The 21,459-nt window shown below is 40.1% G+C and overlaps 1 protein-coding gene across 1 annotated transcript; it reads left to right on the forward strand.

Moving 5' to 3' along the window:
- The first annotated feature begins 4,315 nt into the window (after positions 1 to 4,315).
- LONRF1 (LON peptidase N-terminal domain and ring finger 1) lies at positions 4,316 to 19,786 on the forward strand. Its single transcript, XM_065737006.1, has 12 exons — positions 4,316 to 4,932; positions 9,288 to 9,406; positions 11,521 to 11,643; positions 12,334 to 12,480; positions 13,369 to 13,606; positions 13,687 to 13,777; positions 14,585 to 14,699; positions 15,221 to 15,342; positions 16,111 to 16,269; positions 16,384 to 16,546; positions 16,911 to 17,063; positions 18,524 to 19,786. Exons 1-12 carry the CDS (start codon positions 4,353 to 4,355, stop codon positions 18,680 to 18,682), a joined length of 2,169 nt encoding a protein of 722 aa, XP_065593078.1. The 5' UTR covers positions 4,316 to 4,352; the 3' UTR covers positions 18,683 to 19,786.
- Positions 19,787 to 21,459: the final 1,673 nt, after the last annotated feature.

Here is a 21,459-nt window from a genome sequence, read left to right on the forward strand (position 1 = left end):
CAAGGCACCAACGTGTTCTCTGTAACCATAGGATGCAACTACCATTCTGTTAAATCATGGCCAAGGTAACAGAAGGAAGAAAAACACCTCCCATACAGCAACACATTGTCATTGAATGCCCCCATTAAACCAAAAAGATTCAAAACAGCGTACATCAGAAAAGTGATTCCACCCAACAAGAGATAGGATATCGAAAACAAAGATGACTCTGATTTGTTCCTGTTAAAGTTGTGCCACTCAGAAGAAAAGGATTCAAAGTCTATAGGGACAGAAACAGTGTGTGAGATTTATCCCAAAGAGTAGGGCATTCAGCAGGAAGTGGCATTTTCATCTCTAATTTATGGTCACAAGACAATTTAAATTCACGCAGTCACTTTTTAGGATAAATTACTTGGAGAGATGACAAGTTTGAAAACTCTTGGATAGAATCAAACTGAATCTTCCAGCTCAGATATGTAATTGAAGATAAGTAGTTAAATAAAAAGTTGCCCAATCTCTCCACCTTTCACATAAACGTGAAAAGCAAATGCACCTAACATTAAGAATCTCTGACTACAATAACATGCTTTGTGGAGCCTGAAAATACTTACAAAGCATTATTACAAAGCCACTCTGACAATTCAGTTGAAGACTATATTGGTTGAAGAGTAAGCACTCAACTGCTCTAGCTGTTGCACAGAAGTAAAACGCTAGACACTCTAGAGAGCCTTCTGATTTTAGGCATTTTCCCAGTTAGGCAGCAGCTGCATGAGATATCTTAGATCACGTTTTAGGATCTCAGTACTTGAATTCCTTGTAAATCTTGCTTTAGGTATACGAGTACTTCATTGGATCTCACCAATAACATCTCTCTGTGCTCTGTCTTTTGCTGATATTTTCAACCCTGTTATGCTCTGCCTCCCTTTTAAATTTCATGAGATCCCTTCCTAGCGTGTAGTTAGCCATTTATCCTATCTGTAGTTGCTTTTTTATACTCACTAGTGTTACCATAATTAGCAAGTGCAATTAAATAATTCTGAGAGTGCTCTTTTTCAGAAGTTACTTAGAATTTCTGGAAAAACCCAAACTGCAGCGCTGCACAAAAATGCCAAAGATAGCAGCAGCAGTCTAGCTCTGTTCAGCTTACTTCAACATTCAAGACCTAGCTGCAAAAGCAACTTTGTTGCAGCTCACACAGAAATGCTGAGTTTTTGCACTTAGAAGTCTGCCTGCTGGAGCTACCTTATTACTAAAGCTCCAAAAAGCCTACCAAGCAACAAAGAACAAACTGAAACAAAATGAAACTGAGATGTTTCTAAGGTTTCAATGTTCCTTAACCATGTCTGAAGTGATTTAAACATCATTAAGGTCTTCAGAAGTTCAAGATTTTTCCTTTTACTAAGTACAGTCTGGTATACTCTTTGAGAAACATATAATTTTATTTTATTATTATTATTGTTATTTTAGGAAACGTGTTAATAGTTTCTTAGCAGAACAATTCACTCTTAGGAACAGTAAGGTTTAAAAAATAAAGAAGTATGAACATTTTTATACCTAATTGAATCTCCACCTAAGTTTATTTTGCTACACATCTTAGCAAAATTTAGAACAGCTGTATAGGTAACTACCTTTAAAGAAATAGGGCAAACAGCTAGAAAGCCATTACCACACTTCTCATAAAACACAACAACTTCCCTCAGTTTAACTACTTTTTATTGAGATATGTGCCAAGAAAGACTGTCAGACTTAGCTCCAGATTTCCAGGCATTAAGGTTTAGGTTCACTGCATGCTGCTGCCTGTTCACTCAGCCTGGATTGGTTTTGCTTCATTTTGTTGACACTGCTATTTATTTCTGAAGATGCTGAATGAAGATTATTTTGTATAATTTGCAAGAGACATGGTTAAACAAAACTTAAAACACTATCTTACTGTCATTTTGTGTTTAATCAGGCTGCACACATTACTTGTACAAGGAAGTGCTTACAGAAACATAAAATCAACAGTAACATGCTTCTACCTCACTGTATTGAAGGCACAACACTTTGTAGGTATCTTCCCGAATGAGGACAACCAAGACTTACACAAGCAGTTGTAAATCTCTGCTCTACAGAAGGCAGGGAAATGACAGTCCCTGGAGTCTTTCTTAGAACAGCCCACGCAAACTGTGCAACTGCAGGGATATGTGTTGTTGTCAAAGTATTATTTATCTCATCCTACAGCAAGGAAAAAAACCTCACGCGTGTTATTTTTAATCAAGTGTTGGTGGAACTATGCATGTTATCTAATCTAGTAAAAAAAACTGCAGGGTTTCTTTTTTTTTCCCCTTCTTACATAACTATCACATTCTGATGGTAATGCAGTGGAATATGAGAAAACTGGGTTTTATCTTGTTCAGTTAAACATGCCAGTGATAGAATACTGCACCAAAAACTAGGGTTGAAGAAACAACTGAAGCTTAAATATGTAAGCAAACCACATCATATAGTAGCATGGTTTAACTAGGCCCAGTACTCCATTTCCAAGAGTGATCAAAAATGAGCATGTAAAAATTAGGACAAGGTGAACATAATCAAATTTGTCCTCAAGTTATGTGCCACATTCCAGAGATCTGTGTCCTGGGGATTTCCTGACAAGGAAGTGATTAACTTTATGTAAGAGATTCTTTACTATGAACTTCTTTCAACACATCTTGAGTCCAGCCCTAATGTGCCATACTCCTAAGTTATCTAATATCCAGAGGCTTCCCTACCTCCACATGCCTTTGACATACTGCTGATGTATTTAGCAACACATTTGAAGTCCTTTCATGAAATGCTTCAGTGCCTTTCTACAACCTCACAGGACAAGGAAAAAAAAAACAAACAAACTTTTGACTATCTAAAAGTAGACAATGTTTTTTAGTTGCATGAAGTCCTGAGCTTCCAAGAGAAATGAGAATAACTACAAATGTAGAACAGAATGTGTCACAAACATCAGCAGACAGTAAAGGCTTACAGTGACAGTAAGCACTACTCGCATGAAGAGTAAGCTCTGAAGGAAGGTACTAAAGATAGATTTCTAAAACTGGTGGGAGCAGGACAGTGTCAGGCTCCCTGTCAATCCATTCATCCATCCTATCCAAAGTCTTGCTGCTCACTGCTTTTAATTTATTTGAAGTAATGAATGATGGGATAAATCTCATCTTCTGCTCTAAGACACCTCAGCTAGCAAAAGTGTATTTTAATCTTGTAAACTGGGAATGAAAAAAGAAAAAAACTGACTTGAGCTGACGATACTGTTCAAATGATCATAAGAATATTGACATATGATCTTTTAAGAAGCTCACTGGAAATGATAGAAATGGGGGTTTTATTTATTTCATTTATTTATTATCTTATTGTCCTAACTTCAGCTTTTCAATGAGTTTCCACAACCTCTTAAACATCATCCTGTTTTCCTACTTCCTTGAGTAATCTAATCTGAAATGAAAGACAAAGTACTGCTCTTTGATGATGACCCACCCTATTTCCTTCAGTTTTACTACTGTTCAAAATCTCCACTGGTCTCCCTGACACTCTGTCCTCATACTTCCTCATATGCCTAAAAAGGAACTGATAACGACTGAAACTACTCACGATGGTTCAAACAATTCCACTTCATCCCATTGCCATTCAAGCACATACTGCAAGCATTTTTTTACTGCAATCTTCCCTTAGGCTGACACTTCCTAACTCACGTTGACTACTAAATGAATAATTATTTTAAGATTCTCTTATCTCCCCCACCGCAGCCGCAGCATATAGGAGGCACGGCGCGAAGCTGTCCCCCTTCCCCGACAACCCGTGACCCCGCTCCGAGCGAGAGCACTCGCCGCACCCCGCTCTCAGCCCCGGAGGGACGATGTGCGCTCCACCGGAGGCTCGCACCCTAAGGGCAGACCGTGCCCACCCACGCGAACCCGTCCGCCCCCCACTTGACTCACGCCCGCTCCGCCCGGCGCCAGCCCCGCCCCTCCCACCCTGTTACGGAACGCGCACGCGGTGTTTTGTAACCGCCTCGCTCCCGCCCCTGGAGCGCCCACCAATGGAGAGCCGGCCCGGCGGTCAGCTGACGCGGTCCTTTATGTAAGCGGCGGGGCGAGGGCGCGCGCGGAGACGTTTGAAAGGGGCGGGAGCGGGGTGGGGCAGGCGGAGCGCACACATACCCGCACCCACTGCTGCCCCAGGTCGCGCGCGCGCGCGGAGGCGCGCACGTGACACGCCCCCCCGCCCCGCCTAGAGTGTGCCTCGCTTCCTCCCCCGCCCCGCGCCGCCAGTGCCTCAGCGCCGTGCGCAGCGCCGGGCCCGGCGGCCGGAGCGGCAGCGCCACACCCCCTCGGCCGAGCCGGCAGCCGATGGCGTTCTCTCCCGTGGCCGTGGGCTCGGACGCGTCGCCGGAGCCAGGAGGCAGCGGGCGGCTCGGCGAGGAGGCGGACGGCGAGCGGAGGGGCCGTCTGAAGGAAGCGGCGGGCTCTTCCCTGGCGTCGCTCTGCCTCGGGCCGCTCGCCGGCCCGCGACGCTTCGGGACCCTGGTGGAGTGCCTGGTGCTCAACTACCGCCTGCGGCAGGGGCCGGGCCGCGGCCGGGAGCGTGGCGCCGAGGGCGCGGCCGAGGGACCGTTGCGGTGTTGCGGCTGCGGGCGCTTCCTGAGCGAGCCGGTGACCGTCCCGTGCGGGCACACCTACTGCCGCCGCTGCCTGCGCAGGGATCTGCGGACCCGCTGCCGCCGCTGCCGGGACCGGCTGCCGCCGGCGGGCGGGAGCACCGGCACGGCCGCCGCCCCGCTGCGCACCAGCGTGGTCCTCAGCCAGCTGGCAGAGAAGTGGTTCCCGGCGGAGTGCGAGCGGGCGCGGGCCGGCGGGCGGCTGGAGGAGCTGCTGGCGCAGGGCCGCTTCCCAGAGGCGCTGGGTGCCGCCGGGCAGGCGCTGCGGGCAGGTGAGCTGCGGGCGGGGATGGCGGGGGGTGAGGGGGGTAGGTGGCGTCCCGCAGTCTCACGGAGGGACGGGACGGGACGCTGCCCCGCAGCACTCTGAAGTTTTCCAAGTTTGCTGGGCGGACCCCGAGAGCCTCCCCGTGGGCTGAGGTGTGCTCTGCCGCCTCCTTCCCGCCGCGCTCGGTGCACCGCGTGTAACCCCGTTTCCCGACACGGACCTATTTCCAGTGTCACCGCGCGACTCCGGGCCCGGTTGCATAAGCGTGAGGCACGGCGGGGACAGGTTGTGTAATGGCGGTGACATCATGGCGGGCGGAGCCGCGCCCCGGCTGGTGCCGGGCGGGCGGCGGTGCGGGGCTCAGCCCGCGCGGGGACGGGCACGCCTGGGTGCTGCTGGCACAGCCACTGCGCCGTGCTGCTGTTGTGCTGCTGTGGGATTCTAGCGCTTCGGCAGTCCCGCAGGTCGCATTTCCTATTTTAAGCGTTAGAATTGTCGGAACAGGTTTATTTTATTTTTTTTTTCGTGGCGTGTTGTGAACTGCGGCATGGACTCGTACGGGTCGTAAGGAAATTTCTTGGAGCGACTGAGAGAAGTTGCTGATGTTCACCGCCATGTAAAAGTTACTTTTGAGGGACGGTAATGCTCACGGAGATAGCGTGCCCCGTGCAGGGGTCGGAAGGAGTTACCTTGCGTAGAGGAATGCACCCCAGTGCACCCAGCTCGCGGACCCGAGGTTGGGCGCAATCACAGACCCCTTCCTGCTGGAGGTCTGCTGACCACCCCTCTGTTTAAAGCGGGGCAAGTGCTGAGTTAGAGCAGTTTGCTGAAGACTTTGTCCTGTCGGACTGTGAAAATGCCATCGGGATGAAGATTCCCTTGTTGTTCAGGGCAACCTGTTCAACAATTAATTACTGTCACAGTGAAACATTTTCTGCTTATATAAAGGCAGAGCTACCCTTGTTCTAGTTTATAGCCATTGTCTTTTGTTTTTCCCCTGTGCACATCAGGTTCTGTGTTTAAGACAGGGATTTCAGGTGGCTCTTGGGTTCTCTTGCTGCCTCAGGTGTTTCCTCATTAAACAAGACTGGTTTGCTCAGCCTCTTCTCAGTCCCACCCCGCCCCATTGGGATGACCCTGTGTCCTACAGTTCTGAACACTGGTGTAGAGTGCATATCTTATTTTTCAAGATTTCTGTGTATTTTTAAGAACCAGGTGCATATCGTGTAGGACCAGACTAAAAGCAATCAATTTATGATGTGCCTATGCTGAGAGTAGGCAGAAGCAGATGCTTTGAGAGTAGTGTAAAGAAATGAATGCTTATCTAGTGAGGTTTGTTTTTGGTGTGTTTGTTAACCTTTGAGCAGTTATCTGCTTATGCACTAATATCCGGTGCGCACATTTCTGCACTGAAGTTATTCAGTACCTTTATTTTAACTAAAATAATTTCTATTGAATATGCTAGGAGTGGCTGCTTTCTGTATATATGCTATATAGGGCTGTTAAAGTTGATAGTTAAAGCAAATTATTTCTGCTTTGTTTAATATCTGATTGAAATGGAATTGAAATATGAGGGCTGCTCTGAAAGTAGTGCCTTCTGTTTTACTATGTTGGCTAGTGATGTCAGAGGCAAAAGGTGGTATGTCAGTAGAGGTTGATCCATCCTGACAATATTTGGTTACATTCTGTAACAATGCAACAGGTAGTAGAGCTTGCTGAATGTTTATACATACTAAACAGTAGATATCAGTACTATGAGGCAGTGGGTGTTGCATTTCAACAGCAGTGATGGTGACATGGAAGACAAGCCGTGTTCTTTAAGAGTACTTAAAGGCTCTTGTTGGTTGCTGGTGAAAATGCCTAGGTAATGGTGGTAACTGTATCAAAGAAAGATGTTTTGTAGCTGAGAATTTAGTGTTACTAGTTGCACATGTTGTAGTCTCCATAAAAATAAATAGGAGGCATTACTTTCAGAGCAGTCTACATAGTTAAACATAATCTCATTAGGTGGCAAACATTAAAGTGCATTCTGCAACATTGTAAAACTTTTTGTCGCAGTACAAAGTCTAGGAATTAAATTCTCATTTTAAAATTGCACATATAAATTCTGGTATTTTGATCTTGTCAATATTTTAGACAGTCTGTAATCTGTGCTGAGCATTCGGACATGGAACAGCCTCCCTGTGGTAGCCATCATGGCCCCAAGCTGCCAGAGTTCAAAGAGCTTTTGAACAAGTGTCTCAGACCATAGGGTTTAGTTTTTGCATGGTCCTGTGTGGAGCTGAGTGTTGGACTTGATGATCCCTGTGGGTCCCTTCCAGCTTGGGATGTTCTGTGATTCACTGACAATGTTTATGTAGCAGCAGAGTTGGAATCTAGTTAAACTCCTTGATTTAGTCCTTAACTTTGTACCAGATCAGTTTACAATATGCTCTGTGATACACATTACACATTCTCTGTGATAAAGAAATAAGCTGTCCACCAGCTCTAGACTTGAACTCATGTTTTTATCTTCAAAATACAAATATATCCACTTCCCTAAGGAAGGCTTGGAGTTTCTAAGATCGTCTTCTACACGCAGAAGGCTGAAAAAGATGAAAGCCTTCTGATCAAGTGCAAAAAGGCTGGTAGCTTATTAGAGAACAAGGACCCCCACTGGCTGCTGCCTCTGAAGAAGGCAATTTAGGTTAATATTGACTCTGCTGGACACCAAATAGTCAAACACAACAGAAAAGAATTGAGTTCCTGCCTTAGTAGGCTACAATAGGCACAAAGCCACACAAAAGCAGGCATCAGAGTTCTTACGCTTGCAGGATGACGTTAGGTTAGACAAAGGCAATTTTCAACCCTGTGAGGGAAACTGGACTGTAGCTGAATCGGACACTTCATTTTCATCCATGAAATCTGTTGTCAGTTTTTATTTACTTAACAAAAAAGAAATGGTTAAGGTCTCTTACTATGATATCTAAATACAAAACAGTATGTTAAACTATGCTGGTTCGTTGCTCAGTCTGGCTTGCTGCTAAAACAAGTAGACTAAAACAATACAGAATTGAAATGATTCCTGTGCATCCTTCCAAGGGAATCTTGTACAAACAAACTTACAGAACTTAATTTGAGTGTTGTTTACATTGCACCAGTGTTTAACTTATTTTAGTGAAAAGCACAGGTGCATTTTAAAGAAAAAAAGAAGTCCAGGACAAAGTGATGTGCTGCCATTTTTCAACGTGATGACTACAGTTAGCTGTACTACAAAAATCATAGTTTAGATGACATGGAGATTTTGAAGTTCCTGTTCTAAAAGTCCAAAATGATGTATTTTGGGCATGAGAATTTGTCTTTGAAGAACTCATGTTAATGTTTTTCCTTTGTGGAGTTGATTCTAGCATAACTACTTAGAGAAGGGCCACCAGCTGGCATCAGTGACGTTCTGGTGTTGGCTCTTTTCAGCCTGCATAGGGGTAAAGACTCTCTCTGATAAATCATCAAGTGCTTAACACTGTCTTCAGCTATTGCTGGCAGGGGCTGGGCATTGTCAGGACAAAGAACAGTCTAAATAAAAAGTCAAATGTTTGAAAGCAAGCTTTCCAATACTTAGACTTTAATACTTGGAATTCACTGTATTTGAAAATTGTCAGATTTGTACGGGTTTGAATGGATGCACTATAAAACTAAAATCAACTTAGTTCTCTACTTCTGTTGTCATAGCAGTATTGAGCAGTACCTTATTTTATCAGCTTTGGTGTTTAAATCTTTTAAAATATAAAAGGGTTCAAATGTGTATGGGAACTAATGAATCACAGTCTGAACCACTGATTGGTCACCTGAGGCGAGCACTGAATCAGCCATGGGGGCACAGGTGAAGGTGATATACCTGTGTGATTGGAAGGGGTGGAGCCTGGCTCCACCTCTCCCAAACCCCTTTTAAGGGCTGACCACCACCAGGGAAGGCTCTCTTCTTGGAGATCCCTCCTGTGTGGAGTCCATGGCAAGCTTCTATCATCCTAAAGGTGAGCCACCCTCTTTGCTAGCTATCTGTGTACCATCTATATAGGCCTACTAAAATATACCATCTTCCATACTATTTTCATTGAGTACCATCCTTGAGGATTATTTACTTTACAAAGTGTTAATCTGTAACTGGGAAGACATATACTTAGAAGTATTGCTACTGGTTTTAAACCCAAATACTGCTGAAAAGGCAGGAGGGGAGTTCCTCAGTTGCTACAAGATACAGTATGGAAGAGTGTATTAAGTGTTGTCATATAGTATGGCTTTGACATATCACTATAGAAACATATCTAACTAAAAATTACAGCACTTCAAATTATTAAAAATGTTATTTAATTTTGTCTTCAGATTCCAGTAACTTGATGCTAAGAATCTACAGGGCTGAGTCATACGCTGGTCTCCAAGAGTATAAATCAGCCATAGAAGATCTAAACTTTGTTATTTCTAAAATGCCAAATTGGCCAGAGGTAAGTTGAACTCCAAATTTTTCAAAATCAATCTTTATCTATAGACATAATATATTTTGCATAATCTTTTCATCAAAGGGAACCAAGGTCTGCTGCCTTAAACACTTGGTTTTCTTTTTCCTTATAAGTACATGAAAAGTACTCAAAAGTATCTTCAAATAGTTATTTGTATATGAGACATGCTACTGGTCAACAGTGTTAGAAGAAGCTGTTGATTCAGCTTTCATCAACAACTTCAGGCGTTTTTATTTCCTATAACAATATGAGTTAGTGATGGTGAATGAAGGATGATGTGGAGCAGAACTGACTTCTTGGGTAGTGCTATGAAGAATGTTTGTGCTATTTACAGTTGCTTGCTAGGAATTGCTTTATTTCCTTTTTTTTTTAAGACCAGTGTTTTTTTAAGTTTTAAAATATTCAGGTGAATTTAAGTTTGTAAATGTTATTTGACTGGGTGGCTGGGTGAAATTGTGCAGCCAGCCTTAACTGCTTAAAAGCAGAATTCTGAGCCAGAGGTGATTCTCTCGTTGATGTAACTGAGATGTGAAATTTCTTACACAGCGTAAAATTTAGTTCTTAAAAGGACTTCAAAAAGCTCTGCATTTCTTGAAGTGTTTATACTTTGACTATATTTCCCAAATTTGAGAGCATTCTAAGCTTTGTTTGTTCTTTAAATATCACGAGATGAGTGAGCATTGTTTTCTTTTGCAATTGTTACCAGAATAGAAAACAATATGTAGAGTGAGCGCAAGATCCTTTTGCTATAGTACTTGCAACAGTAAAAAATGTGTGTGTTTGTGGCCTTCATTACTGGCTTCAGTACTTGAAGTTGGGATAGTTTGTGGTGATGTAACTTCTTACAGTCACCTTTTTTGTTTGGTGAAAAATAGCTTGCTGTTTGAGCTGGGAAAGTTTTTCTTTGAAAAGCACAGAGAAACTTGTTGGAAGCTGAGGTCTGCAAACAGTGCAGGCAACTGGAGAGTTGCTGGCTTTTGGAACTGTTACTACTTATGTATTGCTTATTGCAGCACCATCTGAACTTGCAAAATCTTGCTGCACAGGGAAGATAACTGCTTCTGTCTTCTTTTCTCCTGTGTTGAGCAATTTCATGGCTACTGCAAATTCAGAGAGCATTTGTTTCTCGGACTTCACTTAACTGAGCTTGGTTTGATAGATTAAAATTCTTGTGTGTAAGGAGATGAAGTATCTGTAAGAGGATGATTAGCACACTTTCCTTCTTAATGAAACTGCCCAAATCCATCAAAGAAGATGCACGCCCTTATCTGACAGCCTTGTCTAAGATTACTGTTCAATACTGGCAGTCAGTCTATAGAAGCTGCATTCTGTGGTTTGCTTTTCTTCTTCCAGTTCAGTTTTATTGCCCATTATACAAAATGTAGTTTAGAAAATAGTGTTTTTTCTGATTTATTGAACTTCTATTTATGTTACTGAAGATGCAACTTTTAAAAATTGAGATGAGTTGGATCCAATTTTGTATTTTTATAAGCTCATCAAAATTCAGAAGTCTTATCTTTTTCTTTCCTTTGTACCCTATATCAAATAGTAAGCTTTTAAAATCTAGTGTTCATGAATAAATTGTAGTTGGAGAAAGCAATTCCAGAAGTGCATTGTTTTGTATTAGGAATCTGTATTACTATATGCGAAAAGAATGTGTGGCTGTGTGGATGGATTGTCTTTTCTTGCAGGTTAGAGCTATTAGACTTCTGACAAAACTGAGGGCTAAAAAAGGTGTCTTGTGAAAGCTGCTTTATGAAGATATCTACTAATTTCGGTTTCCAAAACCTCACAGAATGGTGAAATAAAGGCCTGGTGTGAATTCAGCAGAAGCCAGGATTTTAACCTTTTATCTAAGCCAGAGCAAATTAACTGGAAGGAGATGAACACCAGCCTATGCCATAGTTATTTTCAGTGTAGGGTTTTTGTGTTAGGCAAGACATATGTATCGTATATGCTGTGCACAGCTGGAGTTTGCTGAAGAGGTGTGTTCCTTTTTCATCAAGGGTTCTTGTTCTAACTCTGCTGTAATACCTGTAAGGTGAATGCTACAGTTCTATATATTCACTGTAAGTGTAATAATGTTGTCTGTTTCTCAGGTCTACTTCCGGAAAGGAAAAGTGCTGCGTGACTCTGGCTTTGTAGGCGATGCCTTACAACTGTTCCTACAGTGCTTAGCCCTTGATGATGATTTTCTTCCAGCCAAGTTAGAAGTAGAAAAGGTAATTTGATATATCAAACTGAATTACTACCTCTCTTTTGATCACTTCTTAAAGTTCCTGTTAATGGTAGACAGTTAACCGTGGAAAAACCTTGTCATGCATACAGAGAGGGTTGAGCTGAGGCTTTGGTTAATTCCTTTCAAGATATACTGTGCTGTGTTGAAGAGAAAGTCCTAATGTACAGGTTTTGAGGACGTGTGCTTCAAAGTATTTGTTTCTGAAGTTGCTACTAGGTGACTGGAAAGAGAATGGCAACTTGAATGTGGTAAACTGAATTATTAAATGCGTATGCTACAGCAGCTTTTCTTCAGTAATGAAAACATGCACTGAAAAATGTGTGGAATGTTGAATTGATAATGTTGAACTCTGAAGAGGTGGCTTCTTATGGAAGAATTTCTAGATGCATTTTCCTTAATAAAAACTGCATTGAAAAAACTGTATAATATTTAATTGGTAATGTATAAATGTTCATATCATAGAGGTCATCCGATTCTAGCGGAAATGATTCCTAGATAAATTCTTAGTTATACAGGCGTATAGATTTCTGCTTGTTCTTAGTTGTTCTTAAGTAATGCTTTATTTGAGGTGTCACTTCATATTGAGTTCTTGGCTGTGGTGTGTAGGTTTATAATGAAGCTATACACAGATCCTCTTTTCATTTTTATGAACAATTAACTGTTTGTTTTCCAGACATTGCGTGAGGTACTGTCTCCAGAGAAGCTAGGAGAGAATTTGAAGGAATCCACTTGGAGTTCACCACATACTCGAAATAAATCTTTTGTGCTTGGTTCTGAGATGACTGAGTCTTGTGGCAATTTACAACTTTGTCCTGAGCAGGTAATAGAAATCATAAGATGAGGTTTGTTCTTTGGCTAATATGCAAGTAAGAGGCATCCTGATATCCTTATTTGTCATATGTATGGGAGCTGTTGAATCATGGCCTGAGCCACTGATTGATCACCTAAGATGAGCACTGAGTTGGTCCCATGAAGCTGTGGGAGCACAGGTGAAGACAACTCACCTGTGTGATTGGAAGGGGTGGAGTGTGGCTCCACCTCTCCTAGGCCACATTTAAGGGCTGACCACTTCTAGGGAAGGATCTCTTATTGGAGATTGCTCCTATAGAGTTTCCTGTTGTGAGCCTAGGACATGAGTGAGGATTTTTTTCCCTTTATTTTGACTCTTTTCCATTATGATAGTCTAACTATGCTAACTATACCATCTATAAAATATCTTGGCTATAGTACTATTCGTTATTATTCATTCTGTTAACCTCACACCTTACAGTCATACTTATTCTCTAATGTAAATGCTAGCCCTCTGAAATTGGCTACATTGGAAGAACTATGATTTGGGAGTAATGTCTTCTTGTTTGGAGTATTATATACCTCATTCAAGTGAACTACTTAATACTAGAAACTACTGGAATTTTATATTAGTTTCAAAGCAAAAAATACTTGATGTTATTTTATTAATATTTTCATATTTATATTTGCTTTCTTTAATATACAAAGCAAAAACTGTAGTTTTTCTCCTCTTTGAGATAAATATATTTTAAAATTGTTAATGATAAGCAAGTTTGAGTACTGTCTTGACTTAGCAAATTCTTCCGGTTAACTGATGAGCTAACTGGATAGCAGTTTGGATTAAGCATTTTTGCATGTTTGCATTTTATATTCTTATATTTGTGTTATCCCTTATGTACAGTTCTTTTATCTTGTGTAGAGTTTAGGAAGATCAGAGATATTGGAGCCTGTGATTGGAAGCTTAAGTCGTGCACAATCTGCCCATGCTCTTAACTCAACAAAAGCCCTTGCCAAGGAAGATGGCTTAAAGAGAGTATCTTCTGAACCTCTTCTCTCTGGCCAAGAAAAAGGTGCTTTGTTGAAAAGAAAGCTTTCATTTTCAGAGCAGGATACAGTTGTATGTGAAGATGGAAGGAACAAACACAAAAAGCAAGGAGGTAAGCGATCACTTAATTGGAAAATTTGAAGTGTTTACTGTCTTGTGCCTTTCTTTGAAAGGTGTGTTTTGTTTCTTTAGAAAGTACAAACAGGGACATGAAACTAGCTTATGGAACAGTTCCAGGGAATTTGATTGACGTATCAGATTTTGAGTGCTCTCTGTGTATGAGGTAAGGTTTTTCTCACTGGTTCAATATTTTGAATTTTATTTCAGATGTTTGACCATATGTCTTTGGCACATGCTGAGATATTTATAGGTTGTGATGAGCTCTGATGTCACTGAAGAAATTTTTTATGCTTTTCCCATATCTCTGCATTTAAATGCTCATTTGTGTTACATTGTAATTGTAATTAAGTTACCTGTCTAACTTGGTGGTGTTAGCTGGTAGGTGAAAAAAGGAAGGGATCTTCTGTGCTACAATGCTAGGTAGGGTTGTTGTTTTTTTTCAATAGGACTAGTTAACTTTTTAATTTGGGTGGTCTAATGCCAAGAAAGGTAGCCTGTGCATCTCATATCAAGGAAATGGTTTCAGAATGTCATTCTACTAGATGCAGTTGATGGATATGAGCTCTTGAGCTCTAGAATAGAAAATTTAAAAGACGGTGCATATGCTAAATTGTCTGCAGTTACACGAACAGCACGAAGAACTGCTTTGAAAGCAACATAACTCTTTAATTATTTAATTTTATATATTTTGAATATATAGTAGGATAAAATCGTTTTGTATTGGAGTAAATGTTCAAATATTTAGAACATAGAAAGGTGTTCAGATTGATCATAAAATGCACAGAACTAGTGTAGTGGTGAGTGGAAACAAACTTCATAGGGGAAAAGGAATAAGGAGACATGGGATTAATTTTCTCTGCTTTAGATATAACTAGTGGGGGGGGAAAATGTTGATCATTGAGTTGTTTCTCTTTATTAAGCAAGATACAAATTTGCCACAGTATCTTAATTTTTAATAACTTTGTTTCAGGCTGTTCTTTGAGCCAGTGACAACACCTTGTGGACACACTTTTTGCAAAGGTTGCTTGGAACGGTGTTTAGACCATGCTCCTCAGTGTCCCCTCTGTAAGGAGAGTTTGAAGGAGGTACTGTTGATGGGTAGAACTCATATTGACAAGCATTTTATCATCGTAAAGGCTTCTTAAATGCAAGGGTTTATGGTTATAGATTGCTGCTAGAAAGAAAAAAAAACTTGAGGTAAATGACAATACAAATTGACAAGGTTTGCCTCAGGTACTTAGGGGTGTTATGTGTCTAAGATCACCTTCTTTATTGTTATAATTAAATCCTAAGTATTTGTAAACTGATAACTATACCCATTCCTTATTTGTGTGGCTGTGAAAATAAGCTGTCACTGGTAAGTGTAGTAATACATACTGAATTAGACACTAGGGTTGTTGGACTGTAAGAACTAAAACAGAATTTTCCAATGCTAACATTGGATGTTAAGTATAAGAATTTCAGAGCTCTTTATGTCATCAAGTTTTCATGGTCATAAATCTCATTTGTCACATTTCATGTATTATGCTTTTAAATAAAAGCTCATTTGTTCAGTTCTTCTATTAATATGTCAGTAAAGAAATGTTTTGTTTTAAATTGCTTACAGTACCTTGCAAGCAGAAAATACAGCATCACAGAACTGCTAGAGGAATTAATAATGAAATACTTGTCTGATGAGCTGTATGAGAGAAAAAGAATTCATGCTGAAGAAACTGCTGAACACTCAAAGTAAGCTTCCTGCCTTTTATCCTAGAAAACCTGAGAGATAAGTATTGGAATAGCATTTGACCTGGACATGCTTGAGAAGTGGGCCCAGATGAGCCTCGTGAGGTTCAATAGGTCCACATGCAAGGTCTTGCACCTGGGTTGTGGCAATCCCTGCTATCAGTACAAGCTGGGGCTGCAAGGATGGAGTGCAGCTGTACTGAAAAGCTTGTGGGGGTGCTCACTTCTAGTAGAAGAATTCTAGATACATTTTCCTTAATAATAAAAACTGCATTGCAAAAACTGTATAGTATTTAATTGATAATGTCTCTCTGTTTATAGAGGTCATCAAGTTCTAGTGTGAGTGATTCCTAGATTCTGCTTAGTTTTTTCAGCTACTAGGCCTTGCTGAGACATTGCAAGGGTAAAAAAAAATACCCCAGGTTGCATCACTGAACTGAATCTGAGTAGCGAGCTGCTTGCTATGCAGTTATTGTGATAGCAACTAAACCAGAAAGGAAGAAAACAAGAAACACCGTTTATCTCATGACAAATTCTGTATTCATTGACTAGACAAGTCAGCTCACTGTCCATTGTGTATTCAGATCAGTACGTTAGTGTTCAGTCACTGTGTTCTTGCTGATAATGTAAGTTATTGTAACGTGGTTATCATTAAAGATTGTAACAGACTTTTTACGACCTCAAACACATGTTGTAAAAAAAAAGTTTTGTGATTACTGAGCGATGCCAAGACATTTTAAATCACGTATTTATTCTGTTATTCTTTTGAAGCTTGACCAAGAATGTTCCAATGTTTGTTTGCACTATGGCATATCCTACTGTGCCTTGCCCTCTACACGTGTTTGAGCCAAGATATCGACTAATGATTCGTAGAAGTATGGAAACTGGGACTAAACAGTTTGGAATGTGTATAAGTGATTCTCAAAATGGGTAGGTTTTACATTCTAATAGTAAGCTTCTTTTCTCTTCTGCCTTTTCTTAATTAAATTAAGTGTCCTCACAGAATTGTGTAATTACATTACTGATAAACTCTTTTTTTTCTAGTTTTGCAGATTACGGCTGCATGCTGCAAATTAGGAATGTTCATTTTCTGCCTGATGGACGGTCTGTTGTTGATACAGTTGGTGGAAAGAGATTTCGAGTTTTACAGAGAGGGATGAAAGATGGTTATTGCACTGCAGACATTGAGTATTTGGAAGATGTTAAGGTATGCGGAATGCTTTCCAAATCTTTTACTCTTAGCTAATATTTTTTGCTTGGTTTGTTTTGAGGGCACTGTCAAATTTTTAGGTCCACAGAACTTTGGTGGTTACGGTGTCAGTACAAAGAAGAAATAGCTTATTTCTGTTTTGCTTTTTATTTGAACAATAGTTTATGAAGCTGTCACTTAAGAAGCTGTCACTTAAGTATCAGAGGATTTCTTTGCTATTCAGCTATTAGCAACCATGGCTTAGGAGAGTGCAAAAACTTAACTAAATAGTGTTGAAATTAAATGGCTTTTTTATGTTAGCTTAAAAACTATGGTGATTTTCTTCACCTGTAACGGTGTTTTCATAATGTTCCTCTTCTAGGTTGCTGATGAAGAAGAACTAAGGAAACTGAGAGAACTTCACAACTTTGTTTACAATCAGGCCTGCAGTTGGTTCCAAAACTTAAGAAACAAATTCCGAACTCAAATTCTTCAGCACTTCGGGCCAATGCCTGGCAGGGAGGAAAATATACAGGTGAGACATAGTTTAATATCAAAAATTAGGTGTCTATTTTTTAATGGGGAGGATAGGTGAGGAAAACCAAAATCCAGTTGTTAAAAAGCTGCTAAACATTAAAAGGAAAATACTTTTTTCTTCAACTTAAAAGGGAGTATTAGCTTCACCTTGCTTCTCTTATGGAGAGCAGCAAAAGGCAATTGGCATTTTTTTTCCTGCAATAAGGATGATATGCTATTCTATATATAGAATTAGTGTATTGATTACACTTTATATTATGGAAACATTTTAAACTATTGCTTTGTGTAAAGCTGTTAGAATTCAAATGGAGAAAAATAGGGAATGTTTCAGTATTTTCCTTCCTGTGAAAGAAAGGATTAATCTGTGACAGAGAGGTAATCACAAATAACACTTTCCTTCTTTCTGAGCTAGTGCTGTAAATTGGTGCAGCTGTTAAGGTTTGGCAAAAGTTTGTTAATTTTAAGGAACTTGATTCATCCGTGTATTTTGATAGTTACTGTAAACAATTGGTGAAGATCAGAGAGATCCTGAAAGAGTGGGAGGCTGGAAAAAGTAATCTCCCATCTGCTACGTATTTTTATGAGATCGTATGAACTGATCTCAGAAGACTGTTACTGCTTTGGAAGACAGTGCATCATTTCAGAAATGATTTTAGAACACTTTTTAATTAAAAGTCTGGTTTAAAACAACCTCTGTTAGGGAAGAACAGTAAGTGTACTTAAACAGGGTAACTAGCTGGGTAGCAAGACTGAAGGTATGTTCCTGAGGCTTACAATGCCAAGTGTCAGCTGTGTGATAAAGATGAAAGGGAGGAAGTTTCGTTTGGGAGTGTACCACTACTGAGACTGTTTTTGCAAGTATATGAGGTAACTAAGGTAAGTCTGCTCTGCAGTGATATCTTCCACTGAGTATTAGGTCCTGGGCTTGGTGTAGGGAATTGAATCAAGTACAGAAAAAGCTAGAAAGTGTGTTTTATAAAATTAGAAGAAACAAACCAAGCAGTCCTGCTCCGTCTAGAAGGTAACAAGATGTAAGTGGAATAGAATAGTAATAGAGGAGTCGTTCAGATACAGCAGCAGATAAATGCAATCTATTTAGGCATCAAGAATATTCAAACCTGAATTGTAATGTGACATATATGAAATTAGTTTGCATTGAGGAGGTTTATTAGGTGACTGTCCTATATTTAGCCATCCTTTCCTAAGGAAACCGAGATACCTGTGTTGTCTTGAAAGTTATGGTTGATAAAGCAATCCATTATTTAAGTGCATTTTATTTGACTTCTGTGGTGTGAAGAGGGATCAGAATAGATTAAGAACACTCTTCATCTTACAGATATGTAGTTCTCAAGTAGATAGCAAAATTCAAACTACTGTTGTTGACACCTTTGCCTTTTGATGTTTTCACTGTGTTAATCAGCACTGTTCATAAGTAACGTACGTTTCTCTTATTTTTAGGCGATGCCCAATGGTCCTGCTTGGTGTTGGTGGCTTCTAGCTGTTCTCCCAGTAGACCCCAGATATCAGCTGTCAGTTCTCTCTATGATGTCTTTAAAAGACCGTCTGATAAAAATTCATCATATACTTACATATTTTTCTAGGGACCAGTCCAAGTGACTAACCGCCTCAGTCTTCCTGAGAAGTGAATCTGTTCTGGTTGTAGTAGCAGCTGGAATTTTTGCTGCCTTTGCACATCTAGCACTGGTTTGAGAAGTGTGATGGAACTGCTTTTTCTCTCTCCTTCCTGCCTGCCCAGCTTCTTGAACCATACGGTTCTTTGAATGCACACTTTCTTCAACTATGAGAGAAGACCACTGATGACTGCACAAAGTCAATCCAGCTAGATATGTTTTTCACATGATCTGTTTTACAATTTGCACTATGTAGAAGAGAACGTTTTTGAGACTTGATCATTTTAGCCACTGACTTTTTAAAGCTGTGGGGAGTGCAGGACTTAAGGCTGACAGTCTGAGTTTACAACATAGAAGAGGTTTTAAAGGTCTTGCGAATAAGTTTGCCTCATACAACTGTTCTTTTGCTGTTTGCACAAATATTTGAAATATAGTGTTGAATATCACTGTTGGATATTACTATTGTTGTTGAATTATCTTGACCATGAATACGGCACAGATTAAGTTATCTTGTAAATGTATGCATCACAAAACAGGTGACATTATGAACTGTATGCTGAACTGAGAGCCAATTTTAAGGAACAAATGCAAAAAAAAAAAAAAGGTACTTCTGTATAAAAATAAACTGTGAATATGGTTTACATACCTAGGCCTGTACGCGTTAAAGAGGAAACAGAAAACTAAATGCTAGTACCGGTTACATTTCTACTGGGCTTTTCAGGCTGGCTGTTCTTCCAGAGCACACACTTAGTTTATAGAGCTTTTAAGGAGAAATCTTAGAGTGTGCGTGTGTGTGTATTTGGGATTGTGCATCCAGGATTTAAAAGCTTAAAGTTTTATTTGAACTCTTTAAGTTGGTGCAAATGTGAGTTCTATGCCTTATATCAATAGTAGAGCACACTGCAGTGGCAAGGTAAGCATCGTGCTGCCATTAGGTACTTTTTGTAATTAAAGGTTTGCATATTTGTGAATATGTCTGATACTTGCTTTCTTGTATGTAAATGATTTGTAAAATATTTCTTAAATCTTGCTTTTGCTAATATATTTAATTTTCAATAAAAAGCTAAAAGTTTGTAATATTTTAACTTTATCAGAAGCTAGAAGTCACTATCATTTTCCGTATATTTCTGTTGAGAAGCTTCTGCCAGGAGTAGCTGTTTAACCTAGATCAAGGCTGTGGGCACTTCATGATGTTAGTGGTACGTACATAATCTGTTTCTGTTTACAGTACCACTCTGGCTGATCATTGGTCAGCCAAGTTTGTTGCTGGTGTCCTTCTGTTGCACTGTTCTATCTACTTCAAGTTAAGGTGGCTTGAACTATGAAGTTTTCATGTCACAGAATTTGAAAGTTGTGGGAAGCTGTTGTTGCTGAACAACATTTCATGTTTACTAACCAGGTGCTCTGGCTTTGTTCTCTTCTGGTGTGTAAGGTTTGAGAAACCAGAGGTAACTGAGAATCTGCTGAATTAGTTTTCATGTGGGCTTCAATCCAGGTTACGTTCTGGGTTAATATTTGGGAAAGCTTTCTGCATGTTAATGGAAGGAGGATCTTGGATTCCTCTGCTGTAGTGCATTAACAGCCTTAAAAGCTTAAGCTTTGTATGACCATTATCTCCTCAGGAATGCAGGTGATGAGATTATTATTATTTTTACAGAAAAAAAGTTATCTAGTGGTAGATTTGGTTTTTTTTCATGCAGAGAGCCTTCAAACTAAGCATTCTCACATCTGACTGAAGACGTGGCTTCCAGACATATGAGTTTTTAACAAAAATTCTGCTAAGTACAGATTAGGAACTGTCAATTGGCTGGCACTGACCTGTGCTTGTCTACGTTCTACCTCTGGAATTGGGAAAAACATAAGAGAAAAACATGAAGAAATAGCAACAAAAACAAACAAAAACCAAATACTGAGATCAATATGTACTGCATTGAGACTTTAAGTATTACTGAGCTATTCCACAAACATCACCATAGTTGCCATTGGAAATAAGAAGCTGAGAACAAAGAGGAAAAAATACTTCATACTTCCAGTTGATGACTGGTGTTTTGTTAAGATGAAAGAATGTCTTGTGTTAGAAATAACTCTTAAAAGGCTGAAAATGAACTTATAGTGGCTAGGCAATCAAACCATTTGCTAGATGTTTAGATGTGATTAAAAAATGAGATGATTTTTCTCTCCAGCTATCTTCCTACTGGCAATGAAATCTGTCCTTAGAAGAGAAGGATGGAGAGAAGTTTATTGTTTCTGGAATTAGGTCTTTCAGAAAACTCAAGGTATAATTGAACTGGTATTTCTGAGTCCTAATCTTTTCCATACAGAAAGAGAAGGATAGCTAATGCCTGCTACATGTCTGAAGAAGAAACCCAGAGCTCTACAGGTAGCTGCAGAACTGTGATGTTCAACCTGTTGCAGTTTTTAAAGAAACAAACTGAAACAGAACTAAAAGAGGAAATAATGATCTTTCCTTAGTGTAGGTCTCCAGACATAGCTGAACTTTTTTATTCCCAGTAGAGAAGGGGTTTAATTGCTTATAACCTGAGTGACTGTTCTGACCTGTAGGATGTGTCTCCTATCTGGAATGAATAGATATGCTTTGTTATCTTGTTGTAATAGTGATTTTGTGTATCCTGATGTCCCTTAAATGAGCAAAAAGCTTAGCTGTTCTGCCTTAGCTGTTCTGCCCTGCCAAGACCTAAGATGCTTCTGCACAAGCACAATAGCAGGTGCTTATTTGGTAGGGAATCTTAGCTGCCAAAACCA

The sequence above is a fragment of the Cyrtonyx montezumae genome, unplaced genomic scaffold, assembly GCF_038088225.1.
Source record: "Cyrtonyx montezumae isolate F1298 unplaced genomic scaffold, pur_monq_1.0 scaffold_2, whole genome shotgun sequence".
In the NCBI taxonomy this organism is placed as follows: domain Eukaryota; kingdom Metazoa; phylum Chordata; class Aves; order Galliformes; family Odontophoridae; genus Cyrtonyx; species Cyrtonyx montezumae.